At 41.2% G+C, this 23,139-nt stretch overlaps 1 protein-coding gene across 2 annotated transcripts; it reads right to left on the bottom strand.

Moving 5' to 3' along the window:
* DAPL1 (death associated protein like 1) lies at positions 1–22,872 on the bottom strand. 2 transcript variants are annotated; one of them, XM_040475152.1, is made up of 5 exons: positions 22,749–22,872; positions 12,212–12,299; positions 8,962–9,022; positions 4,008–4,037; positions 1–284 (listed from the first exon to the last, which is right to left on the bottom strand). In XM_040475152.1, exons 1-5 carry the CDS (start codon positions 22,804–22,806, stop codon positions 168–170), a joined length of 354 nt encoding a protein of 117 aa, XP_040331086.1. In that variant the 5' UTR covers positions 22,807–22,872; the 3' UTR covers positions 1–167. The 2 variants fall into 2 exon arrangements, with proteins under 2 accessions (XP_040331086.1, XP_040331087.1); XM_040475153.1 differs by lacking the exon at positions 4,008–4,037.
* Positions 22,873–23,139: the final 267 nt, after the last annotated feature.

The raw sequence follows: 23,139 nt of genomic DNA, 5'->3' as shown, positions 1-23,139 counted from the left end.
TGGATTTATAACTTTGGATGCTTTATTATCTAAAGTAAAAAGAGAAGATACAAAAGCTGTTTTATTTACCAAGCAAGTGTACTAGACCTATGGAAAGTTTTGGTCCTTTTGCTAAGCTGTCAGATGTTTGAGGCAGTTGGCCAGACGGCTGTGTTTTACGTCCCAGCTTAACATTTCCGAGGCTGCTGAATAATGTGGATCCTTTTCAGTGGAGTGACCTTCTCCAGAGCAGGTCTGGGTTTTTGATGTGCCATATGCACTGCTGCTGGAAATTTATGGCTGAGCTAGAGGTGAGAAAGAAAGAAAAAATAAGCGTATTGGACCTTTTTTGGTCATGAAGTATGAGTAGCAGAGAACAATACGGTTTGGTCAGGGGAACCTCACAGTTTTTGGTTACTTCTTTAGTATCTCTTTTCCTAAACCACCTCCAGCTCTGGGCTCATATGTGTATATGTTCACCTGGGTTTTCTCTCATTAGCTGGCTCCTGATTTTGAAAATTATAAATAATAGTATATACAAGATAACATATAGAAGATACATGTGCATTTATATGTATGTTTTGAAGTGACATCTGTACGGGTAGAAAGGGTTGATCACATCTCATTGTTCCTACAAGATTAGCAAGGATTCTGGCACTAGTATGTATATATGGATCACTATTTTCCAAGGAGGCTATGGGGACACTGGGGAAGGTCCTGTAGGGGAGGAACACCTCCATTGTCAAAAGAGCAGAAATAAGGAGCCTCTGAAAGAAGTTAGGAAGAGTTAGGGTCAGTTAGTACGTTGAAGCGTGTGAAATGGCTGTATTTGTAGGTAAAAATGGTCCAGTATTGGCTATTTCACATGGTCCAATCTCTACAGCCTGGTAAATGGAAAGCTGAAGAGTGATTACCAGCTTCAGGTAACAAAAGATCTCATTATTCATCCCACAGAAGACATCTATGAGGAAAAGGGCTTACATGGCTTTCAGGGGACACAGACACTTTTGATAATAAGAGGAATTTCACATGGAACCAAGAGACCTTAGGGAATTTACACTAAGGACAGCTTAAGATGGAAAAGATGCCCAATGCGGTGAGCAATTCAGACATAGTTTTCTCAGGAAGAGAATTTTGACCCAGTGACCTTTTGGGTCCATTCCAGTTCTTGGTGTCTAAGCTGATGGATAAAATAGAAAAATACCTAATAAGGACACTTGCCTTAGCCAGCAAGGAAGGGATGCCTCAGCTCATGAGGAATTTAACTTATCACTGTAGAATTTAGATGCCCTTGCCCTGACACTCAAGTTAAATAAAGGGGGAGATAAACTGCGCATGACCCCAGGCATCACATTGTTTATAGTTTGTTTGGGCTCTTCTAAGCCAGGGAAAACATATGTGCCTTATATCTCCTCTCAAATATCCCTGAGCTCTGGGCACACAGAGTTCCCCTTCTTGTGAAACTTGACTCCAGAAAGTCCTTTCTTCTTAGTCTTAAAAAATTAAACAGGCTGGAAAAGTATACACTGATGTGTTAACAATGGTTATCTTTGAGGAATTATAGGGCAATTCCCAGCCATTTGCTTTACTTTGCCTATCAGTATTTTTCTAAAATTTTCCTTTTACAATGAGCAGACAGAAGTAATATAATAATTAAACCCAAGGATGGTCTCTGCTGGCATTCCAGCAGGAAGGAAGACACATAATTGAGATATTGGTCGTAAATGTTGCTTTAGAATCCAAAAAAAGAACCAGTGACTTTTTTTTTTTTGTCAGATCAATTATCATTGGGCCACATGACAGGCATTTTATAGTGTGGTCAGGGCAGAGTGTTTTGTTTTGTTTTTCTTTCAACATTAGAACCAAAAGGAAACTTGAGAGGCCACCAACGTTAGTAGTTTTCTTCCAGATAACTACTGGAAGTACTGGGTGTGTTTAATGTTGACTAAAACAGATCAACCACATTCAAGAGATTACAGGTAGGACAACAATTTGGCAAGGTAGTTAAAGTCAAACATAAGGTGAAGGGGAGAGAAAGGAAACAAGTTAATTCTTACCTAACAGAAATGTGGGCAAGTAACCAAGGTGAGACAGGGCAAGATGGCAAGTTGAGACTGAGGAGATGAAGCCCCAGAGTTGACTGTTGCTCTGCAGGCATGAGAGTGACCCCTGTGGGGGTGGGACAGGAGGGGACTGGCGGCACTAACTTGTTACCTGATCATCTTCAGGCTTATCTCCATACTTTAGAGGTTGCATTTTTTTTTTTTCTCATCACTTAAAAAATTGTGGTAAACTACACAGAACAAAATTTACTATTTCAGCCATTTTTTTTCTTTTTTTTTTTCTTAAAATTTTTTTTAACGTTATTTATTTTTGAGACAGAGAGAGACAGAGCATGAACAGGGGAGGGTCAGAGAGGGGGAGACACAGAATCTGAAACAGGCTCCAGGCTCTGAGCCATCAGCACAGAGCCCGACGCGGGGCTCGAACTCACGGACCGCAAGATCATGACCTGAGCCGAAGTCGGCCGCTTAACCGACTGAGCCACCCAGGCGCCCCTATTTCAGCCATTTTTAAGTGTACACTTCAGTGGCATCAGATACATTTGCATGGTTGTGCAACCATCCCTACCATTCATCTTCAGAACTTCTTCATCACATCAAACTGAAGCTCTGTATCCTTTAGACAATAACTCCTCACTCCCTCCTCCCCACTGCCAGCCTCCAGCAACCACCATTCTACCTTCCGTCTCTATGAATTCTGACTACTTCAGGTGTGGCAGAGAAGTGGACTCAGGAAGTATATTTGTCCTTTTGTGTCTGGCTTATTTCATTTAGCACAATGTCTTCAAGGGTTACTCCTGTTGTGATATGTGTCAGAATCCCTTTCCTTTTTAAGACTGAATAATATCCCACTGACTGTGTATGTACCACAATTTGTTTATCTTTTCATTTGGATAGGCCCATAGGATAATAGACATTTGGGTTGCTTCCACCTTTTAACTATCATGAATAACGCTGCTATAAACACTGGTGTACAAACATCTATTCAAATCCCTGCTTTTAATTATTTGGGGTATATCCCACAAGTGGAATTGCTGGATCATGTGATAATTCTATGTTTAATTTTTTTCAGGAACTGCCATATTGTTTTTTTATGGTGGCTGTAACATTTAATGTTTCCACCAGTAATGCACAAGGGTTGGGGTTACATTTTAACTAAGGCATTTAACGGAGATAGATCCTAAAAGTTCCACTCAATTGCTTTTTAGGAGGGGCTTGTTGCAGATCAGAATGAATGGGAGACTGTCCCTGGGGCCTGTTGGCCATCTGGGAACTGATCTGGGAAAGTTTAGGGGGAAAAAATTGACAGGATTGAGAAGGAAGTGGAAATGATTCTGGCAAAGACCATAGGCTTAGGGAAGTTGCCCATAATTATTAAATTACAGATGTACAGGTTTGGGGGAGTAGCAAGACTGTATAGCAACTCTTGAATATACAACAAGAGAATCAAGTTCTCTCCTATGCCCCACTCCCTCAATCAGGAACAGGAACACCTTAATGTAGAAGGACTTGGGGGTTGTCAGTGGAGAGTCTATAAAGAGTCTTCCATCAGAACTGATCAGACTGTAAGTAAAATGGTCAAGTTCCAAACGGCCTAATTTTTTTCCTGTAAATTTTGTATCAAGGGCAATAGGAAGATTTTATTTTCAAACTGGAACTAGAAATAAGTAGGAATATCTTTCCAGAGTACAACCTACAACCAGCTGTCTTTCAGACTGGCATCTGAACTTTGGGGAAGCTTTGGAATTTTCATCTTAGTTTTTTAAAAAAGATAGGGTTTCTAAAGAGAAAGGTGTTTCTTGCCAGATTTATTAGGATAAGAGAATCCAGGGTAGCCCCAGAAGAGAAAGAATTTAAGGCCAGTATATGTAAAAGGATTCTGCCTTGCTGTGACTCCATCATAGAAGGGACAACACACTGAATTTGAAAAGCAGATCAATAGAAACTACTCCATTGAGAATTTACCTTCATCTTGGGTAGTTGTGACCTCAGAACCTATAGTTTTAGTTTCAGAGAAAACACAAAAGAAGTATGATAAAAATCTTCATGACTGGAGCTAGGAGAGAAATTCTAGATGCAAGAAAATCAGCGGCAGGTTTTGTTTTAGAGCCTGAAGTTAGGTAGTGTTAGCAGACTGGAGCTCTTCCATTCATCTTTCCAGGGTGTTAACTTCCAACTTGAATGTTGGCACTTTGATTTCCACACCCCGTTAAGCAAAATGCTTAAAACAAAACATTCAGCTCCAGTCAATGAAATTCAAGGATACTCCTACAGCGATGTTAATCTACAGAACAGGAGAAACCTTTTTAGATTTGCAGATGCCTTTGATAGTTTCCACTCCCCCAGGATCCCATTTCACATACATCTCACTAACTTTGGCAATGGTGACACATCTGGCAACTTGAAAAGTGGCTCCAACTTTAACTAGGTTTCAACATTCCATCCCCCTCCACACCATAACCCAATCTTGTTACTCATGCTTTAACTGGATACTTTCATGTCCAGAGAAGCTTCACAACTATTGCCAAATTTAACTTCCATAACTGTCTAAAGAATTATGTTTGACAGTATCATTCTCTCTCATTCGTTGCCTTAAAAAAAAAAAGATTAAATGAGCAACCATAAATCTCAGAGGAGCTACATGACTTCTAAAAGTTCAAACAGCCTTTAAGGAGTTGATGGAACTTGGTCTGAGACCGGTTCTCCCAGATTTTTAGTTTAGAGAGCTTTTGGGGTTACAAAACCCCTTTTCACGAATCAAAACCACACTCAGATACCACCTCACGCCAGTCAGAGTGGCTAAAATCAGGAGACTATAGATGCTGGAGAGGATGTGGAGAAACAGGAACCCTCTTGCACTGTTGGTGGGAATGCAAACTGGTGCAGCCACTCTGGAAGAGTGTGGAGGTTCCTCAAAAAACTAAAAATCGACCTACCCTATGACCCAGCAGTAGCACTGCTAGGAATTTACCCAAGGGATACAGGAATGCTGATGCATAAGGGGCACTTGTACCCCAATGTTTATAGCAGCACTCTCAACAATAGCTAAGTTATGGAAAGAGCCTAAATATCCATCAACTGATGAATGGATAAAGAAGCTGTGGTTTATATACACAATGGAGTACTACGTGGCAATGTGAAAGAATGAAATATGGCCTTTTGTAGCAACGTGGATGGAACTGGAGAGTGTGATGCTAAGTGAAATAAGCCATACAGAGAAAGACAGATACCATATGTTTTCACTCTTATGTGGATCCTGAAAAACTTGACAGAAACCCATGGGGGAGGGGAAGGAAAAAAAAAAGAGGTTATAGTGGGAGAGAGCCAAAGCATAAGAGACTCTTGAAAACAGAACAAACTGAGGGTTGGGGGGGGGGGGGTGGCCCCGCGGCAAGTGTAGGTGATGGGCATTGAGGAGGGCATCTTTTGGGATGATCACTGGGTGTTGTATGGAAACCAATTTGACGATAAATTTCATATATTAAAAAAATAAAAAAACAAAAGAAAACAAAAAAAAGCAAAACCTCTTTTCTGCAGGAATATCATGTTGTATGACCTGTCACCAGGCAATATGAATTCTCTCATCATGTAGGGCTGGAAGAGGCAGGAAGGGCTGACTGGAGAGGTAGGGGGGGGAAGGAAAAAAGTAGTGGGAGAGAGGTCTGTGTGCAGGGAGGAGTTGGAAATCGTGGAAGAGGAAAATTTTAGGCTGCTTGCCACTTAGATTCATACAATTCCAAGCTTTGGGGGATTGTTTTTCAATCTCCCAAATCTCAAACCCTAGGTTGATTTTAAAGTGGGTCATCCAGAGATAAATAACATATGGATAGAAATTTCTTACCATGTTTCAGCGGTTGATGAGATCCTATGAATAGGACTGCCCTCTTTCTGTCTTAGACTTTTAAATTCTTGCATTGGTATGAGAATTAACATGGGTTCTTGAAACTAGACATACTTCTAGTTGAGTGCATGAATGAATGTTACTAAAATGCAGAAGATATGACCCTCATTTCTGCTAGTGTATTTCTTCTGGCTAATTGTGTATTGTTGGGTCTTCATGACAATACATATTATGAGGGGAATCATAATGCATGTGAAAATCCATCAGCAGATACCTGTACTTACATCACTACATCTTTTATATATCCTAATTTTTATACGAGGCTATAGGGTTTGTGCATTTTTCATTAAAAAATTAAGGTATAACTTATCTACAGTAAAATATACCCTTTTAGTGTACAGTTCCATGACTTTCCATAAGTATGTATAGTCTGTGACCAAAATCAAGAGACAGAACCCTCAACCCCCCAAAATTCCCTCCTGTCCCTTTGTGGTCAACTGCTCCTCTCATCCCCAGCTCCTGACAACCACTGATCTCAGCAGATCTAGTTTTCTAAAAGGCATTGGTCTTTCCACTCCAAGTTGACCTTTCTTATAAAATCTTATTACGCTTCAGGGTGAACTATGGATTCAGGGAGGATTTTTCTTCGTGGTAAGAAAACACATGGGTCCCTCTAACTACCATATTCAAGATAGTCATACACAGGGATCTTGGGACTTGATTTTGTTGCTGGCCTCTTATCCTTTGCCTGGGATTCTGAGTGATGTCCTGTAAGATAGCTGCTTAGGGATAGAAGCTAACACTTATGAGGGCTAATTGCATCTGGCTCTGCTGTACTTTGCATATAACTTCATTTTCTTCTCACAGGATCTCAAGGAAGCGCATACTATGAACCACATTCCTATTTACAGATGGGGAAACTGAGGCACAGAAAAGGGAAGAAATCTCCCAAGGACACATAGCTAGTGAGTGACAGAGGCAGCAGGAGACCCATTTGATGTCTTGTGTCAGACCTGTTCTACCCAGTAACCTGTGCAGTCTTAGCCACAGTCCTATGAGAGTAAACATTGAACTAAGTATTAAAGGTGTTTTTTTTTTTTTTAAATAGGTATAGTTGCTGTTAAAACAGCACATCAGCTCAATGTTTTCTTATGATTTATGAATACAACTTGTTATTACTCCTGTTGATTTTTCTTGTTTTCTTTTTTGTTTACCTTTTATTTATTTATTTTGAGAGAGACAGAAACCTTGCAAGTGGGGGAGGGGCAGAGAGGGAGGGAGAGAGAGAATCCCAAGCAGGCTCTGCCCTGTCAGTGCAGAGCCCGATGTCAGGCTCAAACCCACGAAACCATGAGATCATGACCTGAGCCGAAACCAAGAGTCAGATGCTTAACTGACTGAGCCACCCAGGCGCCCCTTGATTTTTCTTTTAATCTGTGAAATAAGGAAGTAATATTTTTAACGGAAAGGAAAAGAACTCTTGTATGTAATAGACACAAGCATATATGTCTATAAAAAGCAATATAGACTCTGGCACTGTTACCTAATATAGTATAGCATCATCAACCTCTATTGACCACTCTCTTTAAACATTTTATTTGGGGTTAACATATATTCTAGGGGAATGTGTCTATTCCATCCAGTTCCACTTACAAGTGTGGACATGCTCTGGTCCCTCAGGAAGAGGCGGATAGTGGGCAGGTGCAGGAGAATGTGAGACGCAGAAGTAGGCAGGTTGTGTTGCCCTGGCAGGGCACCATCTATCCCTACCCTTCTTCTAAAGCTAGGAAGGCAAAGGGTTGCTTATGACCTCACCTCAAGTCAATTTGTAGGAGAACCAAGCCCCCCACCTTAGAGGCTTTGTAGCTGTACCCTATAATCAAGATCGTGCCTTGTCCTGGGGCACCAGGTTGGCTCAGTTGGTACAGCCTGTGACTCTTGATCGTGAGTTTGAGCTGCATGTTGGGCGTAAAGATTACAAAAGAAAAAAAAAAAGATCTTGCCATGTACCATCTGCCTTATTACACCCCATGGACTTCATACACACCTTTTTATTTCGCTGTCATAAAACCAGTGCTACTAACCAGAACAGAGTGCAAACAGATTACTAGGTGCCAGGCACTGTTCTAAGAACTTCATATGTAGAAACTCCTCTGTTTCACACAACAGCCCTGTGAAGTATATACTCTTCCTTGCCTCCATTTTACAAATGACTTCTCTAAGGCACAGGGTAAGTAATTTGGTCAAGGTCAAATTGACCTTGGGAGTGGAGAAGTCACTACCAAATGGGGGCCCTAGAGGCCTAGCTGCTCAGTTTATGCTCCAGTCTTTTCCAGATCCCTGATTTTGACGGCAATAGCTAGTCTTCCTTCTATAAATTATGCAATCCTGTCCCTTCAATTAATGTGAAAGCAGCAGAAAGAGTGGTTATTCACAGGCTTAAATGCAAGTATCTGCCCTCTGGAAGTAGAATAAGGACCCTCACTTCATTCACCCACAAAATGTAAAAACAAACTAGTAAATCCAAACCAAACCCCTGTCAATCTGGTAAGAGTTTTCTGAGTTTCTGGAGGTACTTAGAAGAAATACAAAACATAGAAACAAAAATGGCAATGGCCAACCACCTTCATAAAAAAATTTTACTGGATAAACCCAGTGCCTAATCTTCCTCCAGCCCTTAGCCATGCAACCCTCCACCACCCACCTTCACTTGAAATCAAGTATTTCCTTATGGAGGGGAGAAAGATCAAAAACTTCTGAATTTCTATTACATAAGCTGCTTTTTTACAAAAACATGGCAGAGTAAAACTGTGCCAATTTGGTATCATGATGCTTGCCTCATTTTCTATCTTATCTTTGAAAAGGTTTATTAAATAGACATTAGGAATTTGGGAGAAACAACTTTTCTCACCAAAACCTCTTCGTGTTCCTTGGACCGAGAGTAGATTCTCTCATAGGACATCAGATCTCTGAGCTGGGTAGAGGCTCAGTGGTCAGTGCTCATTCACCCATGCAGACTGGTGTGTTGGATAAATACTGACTGGGCGCATCCTGTGAGGGGTCTCACCCGTGGCTCACCTTCTCCAGTGTGTCGTTCAGGGTATCCATTGCCTGCAGTTTGGCAATATTTGCAATGGCGCTGTAAAGATGAGACAAAATTTCATATAGGATGGGAAAACTTTCTTACTAAGGAGGCTAAATGATTTATACAAGGGGCTATCTACTTGGCCTGTAAGTCTTTACACTTGCTTGGTAATATCTAGAAGGCAAAAAATTCTGCTTCTGTGTGCCCATGTGCTACAAAAATCTTTGTAGGTCAAATTATTCTTACTAGTGTATTTAATTTTTTTTAATGTTTATTTATTTTTGAGAGCGGGGGCAGAGAGAGAGGGAGATCCAGAATCCGAAGCAGGCTCCAGGCTCTGAGCTGTCAGCACAGAGCCTGACACAGGGCTCGAACTCACGGACCGTGAGATCATGGCCTGAGCTGAAGTCGGCTGCTTAACCAACTGAACCACCCAGGTGCCCTTTTACTAGTGTATTTTTGTTTTATCTTTCCATTGAAGTATATAGCCTGGTGAATATTCACAACTAGTTAAACCAGCTGCCCCTGAGGATAACTGTTTCCCTGACTTGTAGCCCTGTAGATTAGTTCTGAGTGTTTCTGTACTTTATACAATGAATCACACAGCAAATACTCCTTTGTGTCCGGCTTCTTTTTCTCAGGCCAATTTATTTTGTAGGAGAGCATCAGTTAGGGCTCAGCCTGCAGTACAATTTCTTGATGGAAACTGTACTTGGCATTTTTTTTTTTCTGGATGTTTTGTGTTGGTTAGAAGTTATTAGGAAATGGACGTAGATCGATGATGCTCAGAAATTTATTTTCTATGATACATTTTGCAAAAGCCATTCTCCAAGACGTAGGGAGGGATGTCTGTCCATGAAAATGAGGCCCTCGTATCTCATGCATACACTCACAAAGCGATGACAACAGCAGAGGTGAATTTAGGGTGGAGCTAATGAAGCTTCCGCTTCAGGCCTCCCCCTGAACAGGCTCCTTCTCCCTTCATAGCTATAATGTTTTACTATTTTTCTTTAAAATGGCTCCCGAATCCTACACATATCAGGCCTCACATACCTATATCTGTTGCTGGTGAATAGGGCAAGAGAGAGTGAGCTACTTCTTACAGTTTATGTTTTGAAGTGGTCCCATTCTCATCTTTTAATGACTCTTAGGCAACAATTGAGTTTTTTAAGAGGGTTCCAATCTCCACCTTATTACTCTCTAGTCAACTCTTCCCACATCATTCAGCTGACGACACAATTAAGTCCCCATTTTCTGAAGTGTAGAGAAATAAATGACTTGTCCACTGGCTGCCAACTGGATGATATATCTAAGCAAACACTTTTATTTTATTTTATTTTTTGTGAGAGAGATAGAGACAGTGTGAGCAGGGGAGGGGCAGAGGGAAAGGGAGAGGGAGAATCTCAAGTAGGTCCCATGCCCAGTGTGGAGCCTGACACGGGGCTCAATCTCACGACAGTAAGATCACAACCTGAGCTGAAATCCGAATTGGTTGCTCAACCACCTGAGCCACCCAGGTGCCCCTAAGCCATGACTTTTTAGTTGTTCCTGAGCCCCTGGCCCAGGCATGTTAACCAGGTCACAATAAACAGGGCTTATGCCTGAATCAGGTTTTAGTTACAGAATAAAGCCAGCTTTCAATTTCAAGTGATTTCTCTATTCTAAGAACTGTCCTAGATGTTGGGTCCGGAGATGAATAAAATGTGACCCCCACTGTTGAGGATTTATAGCATTGGCTTTCATTATGTGATAGTTATTTTCTGATAGCAGAAGAAACAAAAACATACTGGTAATGGGGCAAATGAGCCTTTCATTTTATTATTATTTTTTTTTTAATTTTTTTTTTTTAATTTTTTTTTCAACGTTTATTTATTTTTGGGACAGAGAGAGACAGAGCATGAACAGGGGAGGGGCAGAGAGAGAGGGAGACACAGAATCGGTAACAGGCTCCAGGCTCTGAGCCATCAGCCCAGAGCCCGACGCGGGGCTCGAACTCACGGACCGCGAGATCGTGACCTGGCTGAAGTCGGACGCTTAACCGACTGCGCCACCCAGGCGCCCCGAGCCTTTCATTTTAAAGTGGCACAAATCCTCAAAAAAATTCTTTCCCAGAAATTGGGAAGAAAACTTCAAAAGTGATTTAAAGACGGGCACCTGGGAGGCTCAGTAGGTCAAACATTCGACTCTTGATTTTGGCTCAGGTCACGATCTCACGGTTGTGATACTGAGCCCCAAGTCAGACTCTGCGCTGGGTGTGGGGCCTGCCTGAGAGTCTCTCTCTTCCTCTGCCCCTCCCCCACTCATTCTCTCTTAAAAAAATAAAGTGAATTAAAGATAATTTTACATGAAACAGCCACAGAAATTACACAGTCTATTTCCCTCTGCATTCTCTTTCTGGGACTACTACCATTATAATTCTTTAGGATACATCTTGAATGCCCTCCAATTGACTTCTTTTTGAATCACTTATTGAGTCATCTATGGAAACCATCTTGAAATTGTCCCTGAAGTGCCCTCATTACCTACTTGGAGGAGCCAGTTTTGCAGGTCTCTTTCTTTTGGAACACATTTTCTTTAACCACAGTACACAGTGGTTAGGCCATTTGCGCGCCTGACCAGCCCACAGCTCTCTGCTTAGCTCTGGGAATTGTGCCTTCTGTCAAGGTTACAGGGGAATGAGCAGGGAGAAACTAACCTCAGTATCTATATGCCTTCTGGCCATGCCAAATATAGTGGCCATTATTTTCTAAATAATTGAGTGATGGATTTAAAACAAAACCAAAAAAAAAAAAAAAAAAAAAGAAAAAAGAAACCCACCCCATTTATTTTTAATTCAGAAGATTTGCTACAGCAGAAAGCATATTATGAAACTAGGGCCAGCCTAGGGACACTATTTTAAAGGCTAATGTGAAAATAGGCTAAAGGAACATGAGTCAGGTTTAGATGAAGTCAGGATTGTGCTTTTTAAGTATAAGGACAAGGCAGCTGGGCTGGCTGCAGAGAGAAGGAGGAGGGTGAGGGGGTCCAGAATCTTCTAGAAGGTAGTCACCTTTCACCTGAATGTGCCTTTCATCTTTATCCCCCAACACCACCCCTCCTGGGCTGGCTGCCTTTAACCCTGTTCAGCAAAGGTCTAGGAAGGGTTGGTTTGTCCTAAAATGCAGGGAGGCCTCTGACTTCTGGAAGCAGAGTCACTCAAAACTCCTTGAGGTGATGAAAGAGAAGAAATCAGGCAATCCCTACCTTGTTTTCTCTAATCCCGTTTTTTTGGTGTGTCTGTCCAAGACGCCAATTTCTTGTTTTTTGGAAATTCGCATTCCTCCGGCTTTTACTATACAAAATAAGCATCAACACAGAGGCGTGGTTAGAATAGAAAGAGTAGTCTTGCTTTGTTATTCAAGGTATGAATTTAGACTTGAAAAAAAATTTTAGAACTTACTTTCTGAAGATCTAAGCTTTTATCTAATGTTTATTTATTTTTGAGAGAGAGAGAGAGAGCAGGGGAGGGGCAGAGAGAGAGGGAGACAGAATCCCAGGCAGGCTCCATGCTGTCAGCACAGAGCCGGACGTGGGGCTCGAACCCATGAACCATGAGATCATGACCTGAGCCGAAACCAAGAGTTGGATGCTTAACCAACTGAGCCACCCAGGCGCCCCAGCTTTTATCTAAAATAACACAATAAAACGTTACCCTGAATTGAAGAAAAAATATTGTGTCATGCAAACAAGGTGGGGAAGGGGAGAAGGGCTGAGGTCTGCTTTTTGATGTGCGGAGAGCAGGAACTGAGGCTAAAAAAAACAAGAGGTTTACACTTTTGGTTTGGGGAGGAGAATAACAACATACTCCCTTAGGTGTTTCACTGAAAAACATTTTTTCTTGTTATCAAACCAATTACATTCTTTATGATAGCAACAGACAATTACAATGTGACCCTCTTGTTTTCCCACAAGATTAAAGTTTGTGCAAGGCTTGCATTTTTTTTTTTCCCAACTAGAGCGTTCAAAAGCCAGATTCTGAGAGATGAGCCAAAAGTCAGGGCATGCAGTGGTAACAGGCATTTAATTCAAGAGAAATGCCTCTGATCCCACTGGATACCCACCTTCCATCCAGGACCCCAAACCTCTGATATTGGCCAAGCTCAGAGGTTCTAATGAGTAATTAAACTACATTAATAATCCTGCCATTCAGGAGGTCAATTAGTGTTAATTAGGCTACAGATGACCTAACAGCAATTCAAGTGTTTAACAATGTCAGATGAAATCAACTTTTGAAAAGGAACAACCCATTTCAGATTGCAAGTCAAAGCAAATACTTCTTTCTGTTCCCAGGAAATGTGCACATCTCAAATCTGACAAACTCAAATGAGAAAAAGCTAAATGGACATTGATTTGTTTGAACTTGTTAATTCTCTTTATGGAAACGCCATATTGGCAATTTCTAAAACTAGTTCCAATAAAGTGAAAAATAAGGGAAACCCGTTCTATTTCTCAATGCACTTGTGAATTTGACTTGACCCTTGTTCTTTAAAAATTATTACATATTTTGCTGATTTTGTAAAACACCCATAAGGCACACAATTCAAAAAGCACGAAGAGGTCTGCAGTCTCCCTCCTACCATTATTTCCAGCTCCCAGTTCATCTCCCTAGGTACTGCTAATGTTACATGTTTCCAATGTGTTTATGCAGATGGTCTACATATCACGATTTTTAATGTTTTTAATTTTTAATTATTTTCTTTTAATGTTTATTTATTTTGTGTGTGTGTGTGAGAGAGAGGGAGAGAGAGCAGGGAAGGGGCAGAGAGAGAGAGAGAGAGAGAAAATCCCAATAGGCCCCATGCTGCCAGCACAGAGCCTGACCTAGGGCTGGACCCACAAACCTTGAGATCACAACCTGAGCTGAATCTGAGAGTCACTCAACCAGCTGAGCCACCTAGGTGCCCCGTTGTATTACTAATTAAAAAAAAATTAATTAAAAGTTTTTTTAATGTTTATTTATTTTTGAAGGAGAGAGAGACACAGAGTGTGAGCCAGGGAGGGGCAGAGAGAGACGGAGACAAAGAATCGGAAGCAGGCTCCAGGCTCCAGGCTCCGAGCTGTCATCACAGAGCCGGATGCAAGGCTCGAAGCACAAGATCATGACCCGAGATGAAGTCAGACACTTAACCGACTGAGCCACTCAGGCACCCCATCATATTACTATTTTTTTTTAAAATATGAAATTTATTGTCAAATTGGTTTCCATACAACACCCAGTGCTCATCCCAACAGGTGCCCTCCTCAATACCCATCACCCACCCTCCCCTCCCTCCCACCCCCCATCAGCCCTCAGTTTGTTCTCAGTTTTTCAGAGTCTCCTATGTTTTGGCTCCCTCCTTTCTAACCTTTTTTTTTTTTTTCTCCTTCCCCTCCCCCATGGTCTTCTGTTAAGTTTCTCAGGATCCACATAAGAGTGAAAACATATGGTATCTGTCTTTCTCTGTATGGCTTATTTCACTTAGCATCACACTCTCTAGTTCCATCCACGCTGCTACAAAAGGCCATATTTCATTCTTTTGCATTGCCACGTAGTATTCCATTGTGTACATAAACCACAATTTCTTTATCCATTCATCGTATTACTATTTTTTAAATGGCAGCATAAGATACACATTCTTCTGCATCTGGTTAGTTTCTATCTTTCACTCAATGATAAATTTTGGAGAAAATTCCCTATCTATGTAGACATGTGTTGTTCTTTTTAACATCTACTTTAAAATTTCATTATATGAACAGTCTGTGTTTACTTAACCAACTCCCAAATGTTGGACATTTTGGATGTTTCTAATTCATTGATGTCACAAATCATGCTGCAACAAATACTGCTTTATATGCATAATTTTGCGCAAGTGCAAGTATACCCGTGGGATAAATTCCTACAAGTGATCTTGTTCTATGTGCATTTGAAATTTTGTTACATCTTGCCAAATTGCCCTTCCCAGAGGTTGTACCTGTTTACAATCTCAGGAGCTCTGATGACAATGCTCCTTTCCCCTACCTCCGGCAACAATGGGAGCTGGAAATGTTTGGTTTTGTCAACGAAGAAGTCAAAGAAAAAGATATCTTATTTTAATTTGCATTTCTTCTATTTTATTAAAGGTTGAGCTTGCTTCTGTCTGCGTGTTACAAGCCATTTGTATTTCCTTTTCATGAACTGCTCAAATTTTTGTCCATTTTTTTCTATTTGACTTCTACTCTGTTCTATTAATCTCTTTACTGCAGTTCCAACTCTAGTTTAATGATGGTAGCAATATATATTTATTAAAGAATAGTTGACACACAGTGATGGTAGCATTACATTTTAATGTCTGATAGAGTTAATACTTTTTTGCTGTTTCCTCTGCAGAATTTTACTAGCTATTCTGATTTAGTTTTCCATATGAACTTTATTAAAAAAATTTTTTTAACGTTTGTTCATTTTTGAGAGAGACAGAAAGAGACAGAGCAGAGTGGAGACGGGCAGAGAGAGAAGGAGACACAGGATCCAAAGCAGGCTCCAGGCTCTGAGCTATTAGCGCAGAGCCCAATGTAGGGCCCAAACCCACGTACTGTGAGATCATGACCTGAGCCAAGTTCGGATGCTCAACCGACTGAGCCACCCAGGTGCCCCTCCATATGAACCTTAAAATCAGTTTGTCAATTCTTTCCTTAACAGTCCTGCTGGTATTTTTTTTTTAATGGTCTCACTTTAAATTTATAGATTTTTTTAAAGGGAAAGTTCGTATCTTTATATTCCTAGTGGCTCTCTATTTAGGAACATGGTATGCTTTTCCATTGTTTGTATATTCTTTTGGGTCGCTGAGGAACTGGTTCACATAAGGGGCTCCTGGGTGGCTCAGTCGGTTGAGCATCTGACTTTGGATCAGGTCATGATCTCACAGTCTGTGGGTTCAAGCCCTGCATCGGGCTCTGTGCTGACAGCTCAGAGCCTGGAGCCTGCTTCTGCTTCTGTGTCTCCCTCTCTCTCTGACCCTCCCCTGCTCATGCTCTCTCTCTGTCGCAAAAATAAATAAGAACATTAAAAAAAAAAGGAACTGGTTCGCATAAATCTCACACATTTATTGTTAAGTTTAACCCCTAAGCATTTTATCTTTCTTGTTGCTGTTGCTGTTGTAAATGGGGTTGATTCTTCAATGATAACTCTGACAGATTGTTGTTCTTGTATCATTGATTTTATACCTAGATCTTATTGAATTCTTATTATTTATAATAGGTTTTTTTTTGGTTGATTCCCTTAGGTTTTTCAGGTAAAAAAATTATATAACTTGCAAAGAATTATAATGTTACTTCCTGTCAAACAATGTTAGTCTTGGTAGTTGACATCTTTGTTATCCTAATTTTTAAGAGATTGCTTTTCATGTTTTTCCACTTAGGTGGACACACACACACGCACACATACACACAGATATATATGTATATATATTTATATATTTTTTCATATTAAGGAAATACTATTTCATTGGGCTTAAAAATTACAAATATCTTAGAAACTTAACAGGAACCCATGGGGGAGGGGAAGGAAAAAAAAAAAAAAGAGGTTAGAGTGGGAGAGAGCCAAAGCATAAGAGACTGTTGAGAACTGAGAACAAACTAAGGGTTGATGGGGGGTGGGAGGGAGGAGAGGGTGGGTGATGGGTATTGAGAAGGGCACCTTTTGGGATGAGCACTGGGTGTTGTATGGAAACCAATTTGACAATAAATTTCATATATGAATAAAAAAAAATTACAAATATCTTTTTAGCATTCATGGATACGACCCATGGTTTTTGTCCTTAATGTGGTTAATTATATTAACAGATATTAATATATAAAGATATATTAATGGATATCTTACTATCAAACCATTCTTGCATTCATGGAATAAACTCCACTTGGTCATTTTGAATCACCAACTTGTTTTTTCATTGATTATAAAAGCCTCTTGTTAGAATTTTGTAATATTAGATGCAGTCTAGAAAAAAATGCTATTTTTACACATGATCTGCTTTAAATTCACACACACACACACACACACACACACACACACACACACACACACAGACAAACATTACGTGAGAAAAAGGCATAGAGAGTAATCAGCAACAGAAATCACATGATGTGAAAATATCTTCTGAACAGCCAGGGAATGTAAATGTGAAATAAATGAAGGGATGGCTTTTCTGGGAAGACTAAGGAGGTGTGCACTTCTGTGTGAGGGGTGATGGCATACATAGCACTGTTGTCTCTCCTACTGAGAGGAGTCAAACAGGAGGTCTAGAGTTTGGGCCTTCAGTACCTCTCCCATTATATTTTTTATTCTCCTTGTGACAAGTGAGGTATCTTTTTAAAAAAAATTTTTTTTAACATTCATTTATTTTTGAGAGACAGAGAGACAGAGCATGAGCAGGAGAGGGGCAGAGAGAGAGGGAGACACAGAATCCAAAGCAGGTTCCAGGCTCCGAGCTGTCAGCACAGAGCCCGATGTGGGGCTCGAACCTATGAGCTGTGAGATCATGACCTGAGCCGAAGTCGGACACTTAACTGACTGAGCCACCCAGGTGCCCCAGTGACAAGTGCTTTTGAAATATGGAGGGCTGTAATTATTTTCTTATTAATATTCTTTGTGTTTTCCCCGATGCTATTGTTTCTACATATTTTTTTCCACCAGGCTGACTATTATCACCAACTATAGAAGCCAACTTGTTAACAGTTAAAATAAGCAATAGTTAAGGATGAGAAGCCATTTGGAATATTGAGTTCTGTGCCACTCATCTGCAAGGAGCTGGACAATCTAGGGAAGTCTAGACCAGAGGGGGAACTGGGGAGTCTGGAAAGATCACTTCTGAAGAAGATAGACTCAAGGGAACTTAGGTGCCATCTTCAAAGATCTGAGGGACTATCATGTGGAAGAGGAATGGCTTCTTGGTAAGGAAATTTTATGTAGGATCAGATGGCTCTAGAAACTTGAGCTCTGGAACCTTGAGCAAGATATTTAAACCTCTCTAAGACTCAGTTTCTACATCCTTCAATAATACCATTTGTTCAGGTTGCTCTAGAGAATAGAGATGATACAAGCACCTGGTTCATGGTGGGCACTTGACAATTGTTATTACTCATATTTATTTCATGTTGTTCCAGAGGAGAGAATGAAGACCAAAGGATGAACATTCCTGAAAGGCAGAGCCTGGCTACTAGCCTAGCTAGTTTGTGTCATTCAAGTGAAGTAGGTTGCCTAGGACAAGAGTAAGTCCCTTGGCTCTCAATGTGTTAAAGAAAAAAAGTCCACTTGTCATGAACATCTTAGGAGGATTTTGGAGAATTTGCTGGAAGTTGAACTAGATGATCTTTATTATAAAGTCTTAACTCCAAAATAAATAAATTACTTTCCTCCCTTTGAAAGAATATAAGGCACTTAACAGAATGTCAGAAGAAATTTAAGAATGCATTCTTAAGAATGTCCTTAAGAACAATAAAACAAAGATATTTGAAGGGAAATTAAAAATCCTCCCAGAAGATTCTTACTTTCATCCAGGAATCTTTGAATTCTCTCTGTGATGGCTGTGTGCTCTCAGTCATTTAGGAAGCATAAGTAAACCACAGACACCTTGGATTTCCAGAGCACAGTTCTTGTACCAAAGTTGTTCTGGTGGGCAGGTAATTTACTTGGTCAGCCATGTACAGTAGAAAGACATGGAAGTTAATATCCCCATACTGTAGATGGATACACTAAGATATCGATTAAGGCTCTCACTACTTGGGGTGACTGAACCAGATGGAACCAGTTTGTGGGAGGGTCATCTTCAAAGTTCTGCTGGGAATACTGATCACACTGGTCTCCCAGCCTGTTGATAAATCATTGCAAATAAGTATTTACAATCCAACACAATTAGGTACTTGCCCATTTTCAATATACCAGATAGGTCTGCTCATGAGAATGCTTCAAAGTTCCACTGTATCTAAATTAGTTTACTTAAAGATGTAATAATTTACACAATTCCATGTTTGAGACTATATTGCCTTTTGAATTTCTGTAGAAGGACCAACTGCAGTTGGGAAAGGTAAATATGAACGGATTAAACATTTTAACAGGTTTTTCAGTACAAATATATAAGACTTTAGGTCCTTTCAATAAGCAAAATGAACTAGAGATTTAAAAAATGTAAAAGAGGGGCGCCTGGGTGGCCCAGTCGGTTAAGCATCCGACTTCAGCCAGGTCACGATCTCGCAGTCCGTGAGTTTGAATCCCGCGTCAGGCTCTGGGCTGATGGCTCAGAGCCTGGAGCCTGTTTCCGATTCTGTGTCTCCCTCTGTCTGCCCCTCCCCCGTTCATGCTCTGTCTCTCTCTGTCCCAAAAATAAATAAACGTTGAAAAAAAAATGTAAGAGAGAAAGATGTCCTTTTGGATAGTTTCATCAGAAAAATCTAAATTTATGTGGGGAAAATGAACCTTTGCTCTCTTTGAGTAGTATTAATACTATATAATAACTTTTCAGTTAAGATTTTCCAGACAACAGGTTTTGGTAGAGGGTAGTCAAGGTAAACAAAGATACATCCTCCAGCAAAACAAACTTTTTTCCTTCACTAATCAGTGGAAAATGAATGGGGGAAAGCTGAATAACACAAAGGTTTGTGCATACTCTGCCTGTGACTTAGCACTTATATTTGAAGATTTTAACTAAAGGTTAGATGTTCGCAAAACATTCACTTTGCATTTACAGTCAATGTTTCAGGCCATGTTTTTCAAGATTTTTTAAATGTTTATTCATTTTTCAGAGACAGAGAGACAGAGCATGAGGGCAGAGAGGCAGAGAGAGAGGGAGACACAGAATCCAAAGCAGGCTCCAATCTCTGAGCTGTCAGCACAGAGCCTGACACAGGGCTTGAACTCACGGACCACAAGACCATGACCTGAGCTGAAGTCAGATGCTTCATTGACTGAGCCACCCAAGGGCCCCATGTTTCAGCCCATTTTAAGATGCCAATCAAGACCCAAAAGGAGAGTCAGGAGAAGGTGGTGAAGTAATGAGAGAGGGCTTTAGAGCAGGAGAGCTTTGCCATGGGGCCCACTTTCTTTTCAAAGCTCAGCCCCACTCCCCATTAGCTGTGGCTTTGGACCAGTCCCTCAACCTTGCTGACTTTCAGTCTGCTCCTCTGTGAAACAAGGATGAGGGTGCATCGTTGGTCTGCAGGGCTGTGGGCATGTCTAGGAGACCAGCTGGTCCTATGGTCATCCCAACCCCTGGCCCCGTAATGTGTGGGGTAGCAGGTATCACACAGCGTCTCCTCGAGCCTCACAGACTAACCCCCATACGGTGACTTGAGCAGACTGGAGTTGAGAATTAAGCCTTCGGTATTTGTTTTATTTTACAAATTACAAAGTGAAAGAGATGCAGAAAAATGCAGGAATTCTTGTTCTTTCGAGTTACTTGGCTTCCTCATCTTACTTTCCACTCACACATTTTTGGCTCTTCGTGTAATGGGGTTCTTCTAAAATTGAGAGCGAGGCAAATCAGAAGAGCAGAAAAGTCAAAGCTATGCTGACGAGCGGCTAGGCCACGTCATGTTTAATGTAGACTTGTTTCACAGCACCAATATATAACCAGGGCCGACAGAGATGCAAAATATTGTATTCATATACGTGAAAGAAAAGCAGCTAAGACTGCACATGTAGGCGGGAAAGAGTTACAGCTGGCTAACTTCGCAGACGTTTCATTTTTTTTTTTTAATACTATCTCAACTTTTTAAAAAAGTTTATCTATTTTGAGAGTGAGCGAGCGAGAGAGTGTGAGGGTGTATGCAGGGGAGGGGCAAAGAGAGAGGGAGAGAGAGAAGCCCAAGCAGGCCCCATGCTCAGAGCAGAGCCAGATATGAGGCTTGATTCCGCATCATGGATCACGACCTGAGCCTAAACCAAGAGTCAGGCGCTTAACTGACTGAGCCACCCAGGCACCCCTATTAGCCCCTGCTTTAAAGATGAGGAAACTGAGGCCAGAGATGTGGAACGGAGTTTAAGCCTAGGGACTGCCTGATTCCAAAGGCCGTGTCAGCCCCTCCCCACCAAATCACATCTGATTCCTGCTCTCAGGGATCTCTATATTGTTTATAAAGGTCAGGTGCTGTTTTAGTGGAGTCTTGGCAATGAATTATTTTTGTGCCATGAATACAATTTTGCGCCATAGCAAACTGATTCAGGCTTCAAATATGTAGCAAGACGAGCTGAAGGATGAGGTTTCTTTGTTCCCTCGCTCTCAGCAGGGAGGCCAAAGTCTGCCTTCATCTCCATTCCAATTATCCCAAACCTCTTATCTGTAGTGTCACAGTTCATAATAATTAATTGTCATGCCAGAGGCATTGTGACATGCTTGATGGAGTCTTGGTGTGCTATGTACACAGAGTAATTAGCAATCATTAGTGGAGGGACAGAAAGTTCCTGGTGGTTTCATTCAAACTTTCATTTGGTTAAGTTTATCTCTGTGTTCTTTGTGCATAGATGTAATTTAACAAATCAGGTTTTAGCTTATCCGTTTTATGAAGGATTGGGGTGGAAGTGGCGGGAAGAGAATGTGTTCTTTTTTCTTTTGTCTTTCTGTAATGAGCTTCTCCTCTAATAATGTGCATGTATAGTTCCTGACCATTAGTTAGCATCATTAACTTTAAATACAGATAATGTTAAATACTGCTAAATCCAATTACAAATATAAAATGTCAGGAGTCTGCTACAGGAAACCAGGGCACCGTGTCCAAAACTTGAAGCTCAGATTTAGTAGTAAAATTCGGACTCTTTTCAGGTGGGCCACCCACCAGAAAGCCATTGAATTCTGTGTCAGTTTTTGAAGCTTTCTGAAGGTTACACCTGCCAGCATCCTCTGCAGCAAAGATGGCTGAAATAACCTTGGCTTAGAGGTGCCAAAGAATTACACCAACAAATAAATAAATTTTGTAAATGGAGAAAAGCAAGAACAAAGTGGTCAAGATTTTGAGATCTTTCTTAAGGAAAAAAGAAGGAAGGCATTTGAAAGAACATAAAGCTGGCTAAAAATAGTCCTGCATACCTCAGCCAATCTATATGAACATATGGTTAAGTACAATAAAACTAATTTCCATATTTCAGAGAGCATAAGTTAAAAAAAAAAGAGTGAGAGAAAACTGTGGCTACTTTGCAAAACACGTTGATTGCTACCTTTTCTAGTCAGCCCCCTCCAGTGCTTGGGTCCTTATTAAAAAGTGCTCCTTAGCTTGATAACAAGGTAAACTACATTATTGATAGCACTGCTCAATCCCAAAGCCTGAAGAGAAAGAGAGAAAAATAAAGTTGCCATCCTCTTTGTGGAAACTGGTTTGCCTGGGTACAAAATCAGATGATGTACAGGCATCTTGGGGTGACTGAGTCTTAGGGTTGGAACTTCTTGGGAGGAAGGTTGCCATGGCAGTCAATCACCTTCCTGTGGATGTGTCACTGCTAATCTCCAGCCAGAAAGGGAAGGTCCCTTTTCACGAGCACTGAGTCCCTTGTACCTTCCTAGATCATTAGCTTTTAATTCAGCGGGGGCTTAACAAACCCCCAGGTGGTTTGTACACAAGCCCAGAAGGTTGAAAAAGACATAGAGGGAAAGCAGGTTGCATGAAGTTAAAGCTACAGGGGGATGTTAAGAACCTCCACTCTGTTGGGGTGCCTCCGCCGAAGGTTGGTGGAAGGAGGAGCAGCGACAGCAGTGAGGCCAGTGAGGTCATCTGCAGGATGGAGGGCAGGTGGGTAGCCTACCTGCAGGAGGATGCCCCCCTTTCAGCGGGGAGAGCAGGACTTGCACTTCATTTGCCATAGCGTGTGCCAGTGTCAATGCCAGTCCGGTGCTCTGGAGGCTGAGCGCCAGCTGCTGCCCCACTGCACCCTGGCTTTATATGGGCTGGGGGCGGGGCCCCTTCAGGGCATTGCCGAGCAGCAACAGGGCTTGTCACCTCGCTTTCTGGGAACCTCCATCTCCTTGGCAAGTTTTCTCTTACAAGAAAGCTTTCTTCTTGTTCCCTTTATCTCAGAAGGCAAGGTAGACGGCTAAGGGAACTCCTATTTTCTTTTGCCAGAGGCAGGGGAGAGGATGAAGTTCAGTGGAATTCTTTTTCTCACCAACTATTCATCCATCAAGTATACACAGTGC

The sequence above is a fragment of the Herpailurus yagouaroundi genome, unplaced genomic scaffold (genome assembly GCF_014898765.1).
Source record: "Herpailurus yagouaroundi ecotype Mexico unplaced genomic scaffold, PumYag 140, whole genome shotgun sequence".
Lineage (NCBI taxonomy): Eukaryota > Metazoa > Chordata > Mammalia > Carnivora > Felidae > Herpailurus > Herpailurus yagouaroundi.
This window is presented reverse-complemented; position numbering and strand designations above follow the sequence as displayed.

What these genes read in the sequence shown, in the direction of transcription:
- DAPL1 (XM_040475152.1), bottom strand. Translation starts at nt 22,806, where the DNA reads ATGGCAAATGAAGTGCAAGTCCTGCTCTCCCCGCTGAAAGGGGGGCAT. An exon ending in ACGGGATTAGAGAAAACAAG is followed by an intron (nt 9,023 to 12,211) that starts GTAGGGATTGCC and finishes TCATCTTTACAG; the next exon opens with CGCCATTGCAAATATTGCCA. An exon ending in CACAACTACCCAAGATGAAG is followed by an intron (nt 285 to 4,007) that starts GTAAATTCTCAA and finishes TCTCACCTCTAG; the next exon opens with CTCAGCCATAAATTTCCAGC.